This window comes from Galleria mellonella, unplaced genomic scaffold (genome assembly GCF_026898425.1).
Source record: "Galleria mellonella isolate WM207_F2 unplaced genomic scaffold, CSIRO_AGI_GalMel_v1 utg1260, whole genome shotgun sequence".
Taxonomy (NCBI): domain Eukaryota; kingdom Metazoa; phylum Arthropoda; class Insecta; order Lepidoptera; family Pyralidae; genus Galleria; species Galleria mellonella.
Window position 1 is genome coordinate 390,498 of NW_026441985.1, and position 17,407 is coordinate 407,904.

The window sequence follows — 17,407 nt, forward strand, 5'->3', positions numbered from 1 at the left end:
CAAATAATTCTTAGATATTGATTATTGATGCCTATAATAAAACCTAAACCGGGTCATCTGAGTCATAAATTATGAATCAACGCCGTCGCTTGGGTGTCTGCATATTAATTTATACATATCCTAACAATTTGAAACTGCTGGATTTTTATTTTTTAGCTGTCGTATTAAATTATGATTTTCAATAAGAGGAAGTTCTTATTTTGTCTTATATATATATATATATATATATATATATATATATATATATATATATATATATATATATATATATATATATATATATATATATATATATATATATATATATATATATATTATATTGCTAGATATATTAATAGATATTGAATTTATTTTTACAAAATATACTTCAATAAACTTTATAAGATTTTTTGCATGGCTGTGTTTCGGTTTGAAGGGTGGGATATGGCGTGAATTTACAGGGAACAGAGGAATAACATCTGAATCCTCAGGAATGGCAATGCATGGGGGGTATCATGAGCGAAACAGTATACTCTATTACGTCAATAGTACTGTTCATGTCTATAGACGACGGTTACCATTTTCATCAGGTGGGCCGTCAGCTTGTTTGCCATTCTAAGTTGTATAAAAAAAAAGATTGCTAAATATCACACACACACACACACACACACACACACACACACACACACACACACACACACACACACGCACGCACGCACACACACACACACACACACACACACACACATGCACGCACGCACGCACGCACGTATACACACACACACACACAAAATCGGAGGAATTCTCATTGTAGTATTTAAAGTCGTTTTAAAATGAATAGACAATTACTGTTAAGTTATTTATATAACGAACCTTCTCGGTACAGCATCCGATAAGCCGTACAACATTAGGATGAGGCCCCAAGTTCTTCATTACAAGTAGTTCCTGCAATAAGTCAGTCTTTTCTTTTTCTGATGCATTCTCTTTGAGCGTTTTTACTGCCACTGTTTGTTCCCCTTTCTTGCCTGGAAATTAAATGCAAACTAAATAATACTTTATTAAAGTGCCTTCAGGTAAAGAATCTTATTAAATTTCCAAGAATTATAAATGATTACTAGTTATTTCCCGCAGCTTCGCCTACATGAATCAGTATATAAAATATTCTGTCTTTAAATTAGGACATAATCTAATCGTGAACAAAATTTGAGTCAAATTAATTTTTTTTAATAAAGTAATTTAAAACGTATTTCCGAACCGATACGATAAGACCTTCAAGAAAAGAACATATTCCTTTTTAAAAGGCCGGCAGCACACCTGCAATGTCGTTAGTGTTGTGGGTGATCATGGGCGGCGGTAGTCACTTACCACCAGGTGAGCCGCATGCTCGTTTGCCCCCTGTGTTGTAAAAAAAAACTGCGGTTGCAAATCTGCTGCGAGCGTGGCGACTAGATAGAATTTTACCATCGTTTACTAGTTTGAAATAAGACTGAATATTTTTTTGTACGAACATCCTCATAATACATATAAACAACCAAATCAATACAAACATACTCATGTTATATTCATGATTATGTTGTGTAGGGATCGAGAGCGCAAGCACTCTTGAGGCAGTATGTTTTTAATGGTCTAAAAATGGAATAATAACCCCGCTTGCGCCATTAGTATATGCTGACGGGGTGCCAGTGAATGATGATAGGTGAGGATGAAGTTAAGTCTAAACCATGGTGTTTTTCAAAGCAACAACATGAAGACCAACCTAATGGGGTATATTGCTACCAATGGGGCTGTTAGACCCCATTACGAGCAATCCATTTTCTCTCCTAAGACAATTTGTAAAACCGCTACACCACTAGATCCTGTTAATATTGTAAATACAAAAGTTTGTACCTATGGATGGGTGTTTATTACTCTTTCACACAAAAACTACAGAACATATTACAATTAAATTTGGTACATGGATAGGTTATATCCAAACTTAGTAGAAAGGATAGTTTATATACTAATTCACGCAAGTGAAGCCGCAGGTTACGGTTAGCTTTCAATAATATAGAGAGAGCGAGAGAAAGATATTTGTTACTTTTTCACACAAAAACTACAGAACACATTTCAATGAAATTTAGTACATAGACAGATTATATCCTAACTTAGCAGATAGGATATTTTATATACTAATTCACGCAAGTAAAGCCGCAAGTTACAGTTAGCTTTCAGTAATATAGAGGTCTATTTATAATATTATAAATGCGAAAATTTATAAATACAATGAATAGATAGATATTTGTTACTCGTTCACGCAAAAACCACTAAATCGATTTAATAGAGCTAAATTTCATTAATATGGAGATATAAATACCGTCAATGTCTATGGCTTGGGCCCGCCAGACCTGGCCAAAAGCACCCTCTCCAACAATATTGAAAATCCTCAGTCGATGGCGTGGGAACTCCCATTCGTCTGGTGGTTCTTCTTTCGTGATTGTCGTCTCTTCAGAAAGCTGAAAGTACAAGAAACGTTGTCTTTTACTGTTTTCTATGAATTGCAAACTATATTATTTTTAAGTTCAGTGCGAGGCGAGATTCCGTAATGCAAAAAGCCAAATGCTCAAGAAGATTTCTGGATCAAGTCGAAACAGTTGTTCGGAAACGACGAAAACATAGTGAGTTCATAAATTTCCCGTTACATAGGTTTTTTTTTTTGCCCCACCTGATGGAAAGTGGTAACCGTCGCCTATAGACATGAGCAGTACCATGGACATAACAGAGTATACTGTTTCGCCCATGATACCCCCCATGCGTTGCCATTCCTGAGGACTCAGGTGTTATTTCTCCGTATCCAGTAAATTCACGCCATATCCCACCCTTCAAACCGAAACACAGCCATGCAAACACAACTGCTTTACGGTTGAAACACGAATGGGACAGAGGTACCCAAGCAATCGACTTTTGTACAAAGTCTCCCTCTGGTAAAACTTTATATTATAAAACTATATAACTGTATATAACTTCTAATTGAAAACTAAATAAGAGTTAAAAAAAATTATTATACATAGCTCGAGATGTGACCACACTATCCTGAGTGAACACAAAGACAACATGATCAATGAAAGCGATCAAACGAAAAGAGAATATCTATAATCTACTTTTAAGAGTGGGTCGCTTTTACATTATGTTTGAAAGATGTAAATAAATAGTCTCTTCTATTTTTTAGGCTACGGTAACCACTTACCATTAGGTGGGCCGTATGCTTGTTTGCCACCTCAGTGGTATAAAAAAAAATTTTTGTTAAATTTCAAAAAAGGAGGATACTTTTCAATTGATTTTAAAAAAAGAGGAGGTTCAAAATTTGCTTGTGTAGATTTTATATTTGTTACCTTTTATAACTTTTCTAGTTATTTAGCAGACTTGGAATTTTTTTTTTTTATTGAAAGAACATATTTTCATACTGGTTCCATAGAAGTTTTATAAAAATCCATTCAATTGTGTAATTTTCAAATTAAAGCCGGTTTTTTTGGAGGACATATTCTTAAATTATCGGATATATTATATGTATGAATAAATAAAAATATGTGTATTATGTGTTAATATAAGGCGTGTAATATAAATACCTACTAGACAATTAATATATATGAAATACTTTTCTTTATGTATTATTATTAGTATTATAAAACATAGAATATATCAATTCTAACAAAAATAGACATGTTCATGAAAACACATTTTTGTATTACGCGAGAACTGAACCCGCAAGCATAGATCGTACTATCCTAAATTATTCTAGTATATAACCCAAATGGATTGATGAATTCTAATAAAAGCATGTCGTAAGATTCCTTTTAATTGTGGAAGCATTACGGGCTACATGATGACTACATAAAATAATAATGGCCACCATAAACTGTCAAATGCTTGAGGTAAACAGTTGGTTTTTATGCATTTGTATCTTGTTATATTTAATGAACCGAAATATAGACATGATGAGATGAAGTAACACATTTAACAATATGACAAATGTCGAGAAATAACTCAGAATTATCTAAACAACGTGTAATTCCACAAGAGATTATCACTAGTACAAGACTTTGAACTTTATTATGATGAACTTTTATAATTAACCATAACATGACACGGTATCATTCGTCGTGATATGATAGAAAAGCAAACTTTATGAAATTAAACGAAGATGTTACTTTATTATTAATTATAACATATGAATAATTAATAATATATTAAAACTTTGTAGATAATAAGATTGAGACGATATATCAGAATATATCGTGGACGTTTACGACGTGAAAGAAAGCAGAAGAAAGAAGTTATGTTAGCATAATGTAATTGTAATGATATAATCGTTAAAAGTTATGTTAAATTATAAAAGATGGATAAAAAATATTAAGTCACTCATATACACATCTATTATATTGATTAATATCAAACTATTTACAAGTAAGAAAAGCTATGAAAAATATACAGTATGATCACACCTACAGATGGGCAAAGCACCGGGTTTAAACCCGGTGCTTTGGTAAAAACCCAATAAACACCCATAAACTCCCATAATCACCCAAAAAAATAGGTTTTTACGTATTTTTTTGAAAATATGTAAGTAATACCAATAAATTATTTTTATAAATTGTATTGATCAATTCTACAATATTAAATAAAACGTTAACTAATAATATTTCAGGAAATTTTAAAAATCTATATATAATAAAATGAAAGTAATTAATTTTCAGTGTTTTCATGTTGCAGTTGATCAACATGTTGGCCTTTTGCTTCCCGTAGATACTTTAAAATTTCTTCATAACACCTCGTTCGCACACATGGCCGTATATATTTAAATTCTTGAGCCACTAACAGTCCGAAATACTCATTTCTTTTATCCTCTTCTCCATAAATTAAGCATTTAGAACAGTTTGTTTCTTCTTTCAGTAAATTTTCTTTTACTTTATCCTCGTTTTTTTCTTTGTTGCGACGACGCTGGGTAAATCATCTGGACACTGGGTCTCACTATCGCCAAATATATTTGGAGATCGGCTTCGGCTACGGCTTGGCAGACATTTTTTTCTTTCTACAATTTTAAATTAAATTTATTAGAATAAATGCTTCGAACACACGCGATCTAAGTACCTTTTGTGTTTATTATACCTTACCTACCTAGGTATAAAAAGAGTACTTACGTAGATTTTCTTTTATTAACTGTTTTATACGAAGATCTTGATCTCTCAAATTAGCATCCATTTTACTTCCAGTGATTATCAACTAAATTAATAATCCACAAAGTATTAAATAACGTTTTTATGAAATATTTAGCACAAAAACAATACCCTTTAAATATCGATCGTCAGTAACTGTGGCTGACTTACCTATATTCTAGCAAGCAGGACTGCCAGATGTGAAGGGGAAATCCCCAATAAATTGTTGCATGTGACTGATGATGTCATGTTCGTTTCATAATAAAAATGTTGCCAGGTAACCAAAAAGTCGTATGTTTTTGTGCGAATTACGATCATAATCTTTACGATCGTACATTAAAAAATAGACAAATAATAGTATGAGTACGATTTAAATCGTATATCTGTCAACCCTGCTAGCAAGACAGCGACAAAATCACGTTGCATAACAATGTAGCCCAAGCTTATATCTTATGAAATATACGGAAGAGATACGGATAGAAAAAACAGAAATGTTGTTCTTTGTGGAAGTCATTGATGAAATTCTATGTATTTTAGCCCGCAAACTTTCTTCAAACAAAAACAGCGCCATCTAGTATCGAGTTCTGTAATTATCTCTTTGTTTATGGATTTGAAGTAAGACCGCCACGCATGCAATACATTATGACTGGGGATTCCCCTATTCGTCGACGCTGAATATGAGGCGACGACAATCACTGTCAAACGTGTTCACTATTACTCTGACTCTGGTAACGTGACTTCCTGGTAACGTGTTAGGTAGGAAAAGCAGTAAAAAAGTGCATATTAAGGGAGCAGATTTGAAATAATATTTATACTTAACAAGAAATAATTAAAGGTAAGTGGATTTTTGAATGATACAATTATATCATGATCACTTAACAATTTTAACTTAAAATTAGATGTATTATTACAAGCTTTTATTTAGCTTGCGTTATGTAAATAAAAGTATGTAGGTATGTTCGTATGTTGATGCAATTATCCTCAATCCTCAACCGACTGGGATAAAATTTTCCATACACGTTTATTTTGGATGATAGTGCATAGTTAGCTGAGAGTCGTCATTGGATAATAATGGTGGATAGCCTAAGATGTGTACTAGATATTTATTTTTAACATAATATGCGTAAGTACCTAATCGAATTAAAGAAGTTGCTGAGAAAAATACAGAACAATACGATAATAAACTAGCGTCTGCGTTTAATCCTCCGAGGAGATGTAATTTTACAAAGGTTTTTTGTATTTATTTTATTATTTTTTTAATAAATTTATTGTAAATAACAAGAAATAATCATTGTAAAAAAATAGGCACTCTATTGTTGAATTTTCGTCAGACCAACTAATCATCGTTCATTTTTTTAGGTTCAATGGGGAGACCTAAAGATTTACGCATATGGGAGCACTACCGTACTTTACCAAACAAGTCTGTTTCTTGCAAGCTTTGTAATAAGGTCTACAAATTCAGTAATGCTGCCAAAATGCTTCAACATCTTATCACTTGTCCAAAATCTCCAGAAACATTAAAAGACTCTATGAAACTTATAAAAGATAGCTCGTCCAAAACCAAAATGTCTGGACTGTCAGAGATAGAGACAAATGATTCTTTTATAAGCCCCTCGTCGTCTGCTAACACTACAATAAATGCTGAGTTTCAAGACACCGATGATCATATAAAAACAGAATTAGCGAGAGCTATATTTGTAACAGGGACGCCATTATCGATGGTGCAACATCTATTTATGGATACAATTTTTCGAAAAATTGCAACCAAAATTTAAAATACCTTCACGTAAAGCTTTAGCGACAAAATACTTAGATAAAATATATAGAGAAATGCGTTTTGAGTTAAATGAGGAACTAAATGCTTGTAGTTACTTACACCTTCAGTGCGATGGCTGGTCTAATTTAAGAAATGAAGGAATAATAAACTTTCTTATATCAAAACCTCAACCTGCATACGTTAAAAGTTTGAATACAGAAAGTAATCCTCACACTAGTGAATACCTTAGCCAAGAAGTTGAAAAAGTAATGAAAGTGTATGGAGCAAATAAGTTTCTTGTACTTATTGGCGATAACGCTAGAAATATACAAAAGGCATTCGAATTAACAAAACTCAAATATCCACATGTTGTTCCTCTCGGTTGCTGTGCACATATCCTTAACTTGTTGTGCCAAGATATTGTAAAGATACAAGAAGTAACTGTGTTTATTATGCAAGCCATAAATATAATAAAAACTGTTAAAAGGAGTCAACGATTAAGTTCCTTGTTGATAAAATCAAGGCAGGGTGAAGATTCTACACAAACACTAAAATTGCCTTGTGCTACAAGATGGGGAAGTCATGTTACTTCGTTAAAAAGTTTGAAAGCAAATAAGATAGCTTTGCAAATATTAACAGTTAGAGAAGATGTGGTAATTTCAAGAGATATTAAAGATTTAATTCTAAGTGATGATTTCTGGACGAAGACAGGGGAATGTATAAGTATTTTGGAACCAGTCACTGAAAGCATATTTTACTTAGAGAGCGACCAGAATCGTTTGCATCGCACATACATTACATTTAGAGATGTACAAGCTAAGATACGTTTTGCATTAAATGAGATTTCGACATTGAGCGAAGAAAGCAAACAGCAGATTCTAACATCAGTATCTTCAAGATGCAATATGGCAATGAGGCCAATACATTTTGCAGCATATATTCTAGACCCCAGGACTCTAGGAGTCGAACTTACTCAAGAGGAAGAACTTAAGGGTATGGAGTTTATCTACAATTTAAGCCAACACTTAAGTTTGTCAAATGTAATGGCAGATTTGGCGTGTTATAAAGCTAAAGAAAACTTTTGGGCCAGAGGATTTGTATGGAGCTCATTAGATAGCATTGAGCCCCTAATATGGTGGAAAGGTATTTGTGGTTCCACTGAGTTAAGCAAAGTAGCGATTCGTATTCTATCAGCTCCCTGTACTTCGGCAGCCACTGAGCGTTCCTTTAGTATCCAAGGCTACATACATAATAACAAAAGAAATCGACTTACAACTGAAAGAACTGAAAAAATTTCATTCATTTGTTATAACTGGAATCTTAAACATAAAGCTGAATGCGAGGACATTCAGTTTAATGAAGAAAATACCTTAGAAGCTTTCATTGAGCAAGTAAATGAACATAACAGTTTAGACGAAATAGAGCCTATCGAACCTATACAATTCATCGCTTGTAATAACTCTGAATCTGACAGTGATTGACTGTAGTTTTACATTTTACTTTCATCTCTTTCTTAATAAACTCAAAATCAAATTAAAAGTTTTTTATTCTGTAGGCTGCATAATAATATTGTCTATGTCCAGTATAGTGGACGTCTTGCGGCTGAGATGACGATGATGAAGTACAAAATCATAAACACCCAAAAATTTGGGTGTTTATGGGGTTTAAACCCAATAAACCCAAAACACCCGGTTTTTACCCACCAGACTTTAAACCCACCCAGGTGGATTGCCCATCTCTAATCACACCTATACACACTCACTCACTCGCACTCACACGCACGCAAGCTCGCACACACACACACACACACACACATACAACCTACATGCATGGTTTTTACTCACTATGATACTACTTATAAACTTCTTTTTGTAATATGGATAAAAAAATATTACGCCGACCCTAAATAATAACTGCGATAAGGGTAGGAAGATGATGATGATACTACTTATAAACTTCTTATTATTGTTATGGTGTACTTATATAGTGTTCAAATAATTATTGACTACCTGCTAAATTTAGTAAACTATTTCTATTATTCCACGACAAATTTGTATTGCCGATCAGGGAAAACCTACAATTGGCTTTTTTAGATAAATTATTGGTATTTTAAGCTATAAATTGTAAGCTGTTTGTTTTTCAATAAATAAATAAATAAAAGATGTACATAATGCTAAGATTTTTTACCAGGAAAGGACAAGAATGCAACGTCTTATTAAACTTTTCTTAGAATATCTGAAAAGGATTTCAAATGATAAATACTAACAAGATATTGTGAGAAAAATAATACAGAATGGACACTTTTATAATAGGTACGAAACAATGTTATCGCCTAGATATACTCTTGTTATTTTTGTTATATACTGTTGTTATTGTTTCATTTGCTATTCTAATATAGTTAATTATTTCTTATATATAACATTTATTTATTTATTTACGTATGTACTTATTTATACATGAATATATTTATTTAATATATTATATTTATATTAGTCCATTTATATGTTTATAATATATGAATATATTAAGTATAACTTTTTATATTTCCTCAATTCAATAATGCACCGCCTATTTATTTCTCGGTTTGCTCAATGGTTGACTGATAGAGAACACCGTTCGGTGTTAAGTCCGCCATATGTATATAGTTTCACTGTGCATTAAAATTAAAAATAAATAAATAAATATACCTACTTAACAGGAGAGCAAAATGTATGCATTTGTAAGAGGATATTTTTACAATTTCCACTATGCTTACAAGCATATATTATATTATCACGTGAAATTAAACGTGTTTCCATACACAATCCAATCATATTATTATACATTCTACTAATTTATTTTATCATTTTAACAATTTCGTCAGTCTCTAGTGTTTTTTTTTTTTTATATCACGAAGTTCTAGAAAAAAATATTATAAAAGCTCTCAATCACACCAATTGTTTATAATTCAAGTTAGAGAAGTCTGTGATGTGAGAAATTAAACAATAAATATTAGAAGATAAAATCCAAATTTGAAAAGTCAGTTACCAAATTTGGTCCGACTGAAATTAAACGGGTAATTTAACGTCTACCATTACGCCACAGAGACTGTCAGATATAAGGATATAGATATAAATAAAAATAAGTATCTGTAAGTGGTGAAGTAATTAAAAAATAATTATCGACATTTTAAATAGTTTAGGCATCAACTTATTGGTTTTCATATTAGATTGTTCGTAACTACTGAGACAAAATAGCGTTACGTGACGTATCAAACGAACATTAGTATTTCCAAGAAAATGGTCGATGTTCACATTATTGGATACTTATATAATTTATTGTAATATAGCACAGTTCGTACTGTACAGTACTGGCAAGATATAATATAATAGGCGAGCAAAGTAGGTATGCTTGCGTATGAAGACTCTTTTAATTTTTTATGTTCATGGTATCGTTGCAGATAAATAATTAAAAGCATCTCCAACAAATCACATACATATGTTATGGATGATACGATCCTAGGATATAAGAGTCGATACAGGAGTTAATTTTTTAACGATATATTAATTTCTTCAATATACTATAGATATAAACAAATATAGAAAGAACTGGGAGCCTACTAGGAGAAAGAATGTTAGTGCTAACTTTATACCTGGTCTGAACATTCTCAAACACGGTACACATCATCAAGCAGTAGTGTTATTTAATAAATTGCCTATCCAGTTGAAAATTATACATAACGTGGCGTGAATTTACTGGGTACAGAGGAATAACACCTGAGTTCTCAGGAATGGCAACGCATGGGGGGTATCATGGGCGAAACAGTATACAGTATTATGTCTATGGTACTGCTCATGTCTATAGGCGACGATTATTACTTTACATCAGGTGGGCCGTCAGCTTGTTTGCCATTCTAAGATGTATAAAAAAAAACTTCTATTTTTTAAATTAAACTACGATCCGTTTTATTGGAAAAATGTAATTACTCTGTTAATGACTTTTGTTTTAATAATTAAATTGTAAAATGTATTTATTATTATTACTAAAATACTTCTAAAATTCAATTTAATTAATTTTTTTTTGTAACAATCATACATAATTTCAGACACAATGTACATTGCCTTTTTGAATAAATGACTAATGGCTGGTAAAATTATGCTATTTCCTGTATATAATAATTATTTAAACGAATAATTTTGTAGTCATTATATTTAGTAACTATTGAGTTTTTTGCGGATTCTTCTAGACAGATACCAACATTTCGAATGCAGCGATAGAGTTATAATAAATTAACAATTTAAAAATAATTCCAAATTTGTTAAAATAAAAATTATTTGTATTGTATTCTTCTCTGCTCATTTATTGTAGTATAATGACTATATACAATATACTCATAGCTGGTTATTATAGCATGGCTTCAAATAAAATTTAATCTAGTCTAGATTAAATTAATTCACGCTAATTATTATCCATTTTTAATCGTCGTATATAAATATAAATAAAATTCAATATCGTTATAACAATCAACTCATTGTATCAAATGTACTTAATAGAATCTAGCAACGATTTAGTTTAACAATTTAGGCCTTTGTTTCATAAATCATTACAATTATAATAAATTTGCGATATCTGAAATTGATATGCTTTTTATTCAAATGACACTTTTCTTTATTAAAATCAAAAGTGATTTTGTAATATTAAAATGTTTTAATCATAAATGTAGACATGTAATTCAATGGAAATGTACTCGTAACATATTGAATATTTTCTTTTGTGGTCTTGTTTATAGAAAGTGATATCGAGGGTGATAACAATTTTCTTCTAAATTATATTAATGAATGAATGAATGAGTATACTTTATTTGCATTATACAATATAGGAAATAAACAAGACAATTTACAAACATAACGATACAATTGTATAAGTACAGTAAGGCGGTCTTATTGCTGAGAGCAATCTTTTCAAGACAACCTTAAGGTAATGGACTAATCGCCGGCGTATGGGAAGCCATTTAAGCTGAGAGCGATAGTGCGATACATGATCAAATTTGCGCAGACCAAAAACAAATCGTATGCAGAGGTTTTGAAGTCGTTCTAATTTATTTAGCATATCAATATTTAGATCTGAATAAGCGACGTCTGCATAGTCAAGGATTGGGAGTAGGAGGGATTGATATTTTTAAATTATACAGGTGATGCTTTAAATTTGCTGATATTTACTTTAAAATTGCATTTATTTGAAATGGTTTAAAAAAGAAGAAGGTTGTTTCGTTTGTACATTTGAATCAGATTCAAATTTGGAATTGATTTTTATTTTATTTTTATTTTTTGCATTCAATATCGTTTATTCTCATGTTTACCCCATATGATGTTGTTATGGTTAAAGTAGCTGCTCTACAATTATTTTGATTATAGAAATAAAAAAAAAATTAAATTTAAACAAATTTTGTTGCATACAAATTAAATGAATGATTAAAGTTATGGATAAATTTTATTTGTTATTCTGAATTAAGTAAAAAACAATCTTTAGATGTCATAACTTTAAGTTGTACAAACACACAAATTTAATATATATCATATATAATCTATACTTATAATAAATCTGTAGAGAGGTCAATTCCGTACATGAAATGTATTTCCAAAATAACTATCAGGGGGTGATTAGTGATCGATACTGATGCCAAAAATGCAATCAGTAAAATTTTTGTGTCTTTCTGTATGTTCGTTATAGAAACAATAATTACTCGACGGATTTTAACGAAACTTGGTACAATTATTCTTTATACTCATGGGCAGGTTATAGTATACTTTTCATCACACTACGATCAATAGGAGCAGATCAGTGAAGGGAAATGTTAAAAATGTCCACCCGTGCAACGCCAGGACGGGCCGCTAGTACATACTAAATATTTTCTATAATTTTCCCGTTTATTGAAAATCAAAGTGTCCTAGTCTGACATTTAATTTAATAAACATTCGGTATAACATTGCGAAGATTTTAACAATCAAAAGTTTGTCTCGTTATAAGCAATTTACTTCATATTGCAAAATATTTTCACGATGTGAAATGTTATTCTATCAAGGAATATAAACAAGTTTGTTCATATCATTCGATTTAATTAGCTCGGAGGTGATGGTAACAAACAAATTATGAACGAGAATTTCAAGCGTATGAATGAAAGTTTGCGAAACTTCGCTATAAGAGTCTGGTACGAAGCTGATCGTAAATATAATGAGGATGGTGCTTTGAAAAATTCTAATATTGAAAGGTCATAAACTGACCTGCAAATGATTGTTGTCCCAGGACTCGTAACGGTTGGAGTAAGTTCGAGGACGATTCCACAAGTTTACAGACGAATCTTGGAGGACAATACCACTTGCGTTCTTGCTCTGTGGACGATAGGGGGACTCATTATTGGAAACAAATATTTTTGTTATTAAAGACAAGCTAATTAATAATACGCAATATAAATATAATGTGTATAATATGATAATAAACAAGACTGCATTAATTAAATAAATATACAGTTTAATATGCAAACTTAAAATAACTAAACTTTTGGAATAAGTAATAGTATCATATATAGATAATAGAATATTTGGTCCGTTGTGGTAAAAAATCTTGTTATCATGATGTAAGTTTAAAAAAAAAATTACTTATATTTTAACAGTATTTTGTAATAATTCTTATTTTTTAGAGTAATAATTCTAGAAACTAACCATGTCGTCCTTTTTTGCGGATGATTTGCTCGAACCGTTTCTCTTTCTGACAAAAAATATGACCACAGCCACAATTATTACCAAGCAAACTATTGCTATAAAAGGTATTACTGTCAATGTAATATCATTATTAGGTGATGACTCTTCAGCAGAGGAATCCGAGATGTTATTATTCTTTAAATCATGATCTATATTATTACTCTCTGTTGGAGTATTAAATGTTGTTCTAAGTGGACTAAGAGTTGTGACTAATGTTGTTTCAGGTACTGTGACATCGTTGATAAACTTTTCAGTTGCTTTGGTGGTGCTTTGTGGTATTCTGGTAAACTTTGGTGGAAGTGGTATCGTAGGGTATTTAGGTGGTAGAGGGGGGAACGGTGGCGGATGAGGCGAATTCGGTCTACGTCCCGAACTGTCTGTTACTGTCGCCAACACTTCTGTTCTCTGTGGTATAGAGCCATCATCTGCAGCTGTCACCCATAGAGAGTATGATCGATTTTCCTGAAAAATAAATAAGATATGATTAAAAATTTACACGAACCAGCACATAAAGAACAAACCAGAGGGAAACTTTGTACAAAAATCGTTTGCTTGGGCACTTCTGTACCGTTCGTGTTACTACCATGAAGCAGTTGTGTTTGCATGACTGTATTTCGGTTTGAAGAGTGGAATATTGCAGTGAATTGACAGGGTACAGAGGAATAACACCTAAGTTCTCAGGGATGCCAATTCATGGGCGTATCATAGGTGAAACAGTATGCTCTGTTATGTCCATATTATTGCTCATGTCTATAGGCGACGGTTACCAGTTTCCATCAGATGGGCCGTAAGCTTGTTTGCCATTCTAAGTTGCATAAAAAAAACCTTAAAAATTGCCTTATATTCATTACAGAGGTTAATATGATTATTTATTAGATATCTCTTTAAAAAGAGAAAATAAATATCATACAACCGTAAGTAGATAAAATGAAATTGATTAACATTTTTAATAATCATTAAAAGTATAATAAATGTGACAGTGTGTAATGAGTTTAGGTAATTACGTGTCAGAATTTATGATAAAATTATAATGCTTATATGATAATTATTAAATTATATCGCGTATAAACGATGTAATGAATTTGAATGAAGATAACGAATGTCTTTCTAAGAAACAATGTAAATAATATCATAAATAGAGATCAACATTGCATAAGTTCTGTACTTCTAATGAATGAATGAGTATACTTTATTTGCATTATACAATATAGGAAATAAACAAGACAATTTACAAACATAACGATACAATTGTATAAGTACAGTAAGGCTTCTAGTGTGAAAGTGATTAGACTATTTATTCTGGTTATGCATTTAAAGTTGCTTTGCCGCCGTCTGATTCCGATACAGAATGGGCCAACCTTTCCTTTTTTGTGGGTTAGAAGCGACTAAGGGAGAGATGAGCAGCGTCCCTCTTAAAACATACTAAAACCTAATTGAGGTTGCCAATCCACCTGCCAAACATAGCAACTACTGACAACCAAAATAGGGAGAGACCCATATTCAACAGTGGTTATTTAAAGTAGCGAGTGAAGACTAGTAATGTAATAATAATACTTTAGAAGGAAGTAAAGCATTATACCTTATCGATAAGCGTATCGTTGACAGTCACAACTCCAGTTTTAGGGTTAATAGAGAATGGTGCCGGTGGGCCGAAGGTCTCCAGCCCGAATGTAGTGTTGTGGTTGCCGGTCCTCTCTCTGTTTACCCTGGTCACTACCAAACCGATAGGATCCGTGGAAGCCACAACCCAGTTGCGTTCTACGTGGATTATTGGTGGCAGATTGAACCCCAATTGTAGTTGTGTGGACACTGTAAAGAAAAATATATTTAAATTTAATTATAGTATAAAGTAAGGGAAACTTTGTATGTTCTTATTGTCTTTTGTTTCCAGCTTCCATTCCAAGTTGCATTAAAAAATTAAATTGTACCCCACGTGGCCGTAGTAGTTTTCATGAATAATCATTAAAGATTTTGCTCCACAACAAAAAACCGAAAAAAATGTTTTTTTTTTACAATTGAAGTCGGTTTTTTTATTATTTATTTTTTTATTTTGATTTAAAAACTAAACTACTGAACCGATTTAAATAAAATTTCTACGAGGCCCATCTGTAAGTATATATTTTTAGATAAAAATTTTATTTTCCAAATCGGTTTAAAATTGACGGAGTTAGAGTTATGAGATAACAAACATAAAAAAATACATAATCAAATTGATAACCTCCTTCTGTTTAAACTCGGTTGAAAATGTAATGACCAGTGAAAGACAACGTGTGAGAAAGAAAGCAACAAATTCACAGGAATTAGCCACAATAGTTTCCAGGGGGAACTGCGTGCATGTCGACCTGATAAAGTATTTTGCTAACAATGGGGCTTTCAGACCCCATTATTAACAATCCTTTTCCCTTCCGTCGTTACGGAGCTTTGAGTAATTTAAGTTTCGGGTTCGATTCTCAGTTAGGTCCGTTTAAGAAATGACCCATTATATATTAACCCGATTTATTTTGCGTAATGTAAACTTTTACCTCTTTATTTTCGAAGGCGTTTAAAAATTCTATACATACTAGATACATACATAATCTATCACGCCTGTCACCCATTAGAGTAAGCAGAAACAATAGGATGCCAAAGGCTTCGATTCAAACAGATCTCTTTTGTTTCCTCTACATCAATCTTTTCATACACGCTCGCCGGTTACGGGTACTTTTAATTTGGCCCTTCTTCCGCACGTCGCCTACTTGATCACCATACATCCATCTAGAGCGGCCCTACCGACATCTCCATTCATTCGTGCTCGATAAATCTCTTTCGTAATCCTTCTTTCATTCATCATCATCATCCATGGGCAGTATAATAGCCGAAAGAGTATACTCTGTTATGTCCATGGTATTGATCATGTCTATAGGCGACGGCTACCACTTTCCATCAGATGGATCATCAGCTTGTTTGCCATTCTAGGTTACATAAAAAGAAAAACAAAAATCCTCTCCAAATGGACAAACCAACGCAACATTCCTTTTTCAATTTTTGTCCCTACACTACATACTAGTTAAAATAAAACATGAAAATGATTTAAATCGTTAAATCAACTATATTATAGATGCATGGTGTTATTACAGTGTTAATTATCGTGTATTATATTAATTATCCTATCCTTTGTATCGTTAATGAGATGCCACGTTTATGGCATAATATTCCACGTGATGCCTATTGTGTTGTTCATATCTATTGGTGACGGTTACCATATACCTTTAAATGAGCTGACAGGCTGCAAATTGTAAAAGATATTTTTAATAAAGAATTTCAAATGAAAGTTAAATATTAAAATCATTAATAATATTAATTTCGAATGCTTTATTTATTGTTTCAAAAATGTTATATTTATGTTTCTTTAGGGTCAGCAACGCGCACGTGACGCTCCTAGTATGGCAGGTCTTCATAGGTTACAGTAACCGTTTACCATTAGAGGGGCTGTAATCTTGTTTGCCACCTTAGTGATATAAAAAAGCGTAATTTTTGTGTATATCTATAAATTTTTATTATTATAAAAATATGTCTATTCATTTATCAAAACTATTAACTGTCCTATTAACATTTTTAAAGATGTTTTTTATTGAAGGCTCCAAAACAAAATTAAAAATTTTTAACTACAGGAAACTATCATCAATTCATATAGTCTCGAATGCTTTTAACTTATTTTTTATTGATTCAAAAAAAAGCATAAAAAAAGATTTTTGTACATAACTTTT

General features: G+C 31.9%; 2 protein-coding genes across 4 annotated transcripts in view; one reads left to right on the top strand and one right to left on the bottom strand.

The window, feature by feature from the left end:
* The window catches only part of LOC113515402 (tyrosine kinase receptor Cad96Ca), a 116,047-nt gene that overhangs the window by 12,960 nt on the left and 85,680 nt on the right, over nt 1–17,407 (bottom strand). For 2 of the 3 annotated variants that reach the window (XM_031911354.2, XM_026899594.3), the window contains exons 3-7: nt 15,241–15,470; nt 13,623–14,123; nt 13,185–13,292; nt 2,333–2,471; nt 853–1,004 (exon numbers count right to left, since the gene is read on the bottom strand). In XM_031911354.2, the coding sequence (XP_031767214.1) occupies nt 853–1,004; nt 2,333–2,471; nt 13,185–13,292; nt 13,623–14,123; nt 15,241–15,470 (1,130 nt within the window). The remainder of the gene's footprint in view (nt 1–852; nt 1,005–2,332; nt 2,472–13,184; nt 13,293–13,622; nt 14,124–15,240; nt 15,471–17,407) is intronic. The other variant, XM_026899595.3, reaches the window with a different exon arrangement.
* On the top strand, nt 5,651–8,667 carry LOC128201848 (uncharacterized). The gene is made up of 2 exons (XM_052900039.1): nt 5,651–6,003; nt 6,528–8,667. The coding sequence occupies exon 2, from the start codon at nt 6,999–7,001 to the stop codon at nt 8,403–8,405; it is 1,407 nt and encodes a 468-aa protein (XP_052755999.1). The 5' UTR covers nt 5,651–6,003; nt 6,528–6,998; the 3' UTR covers nt 8,406–8,667.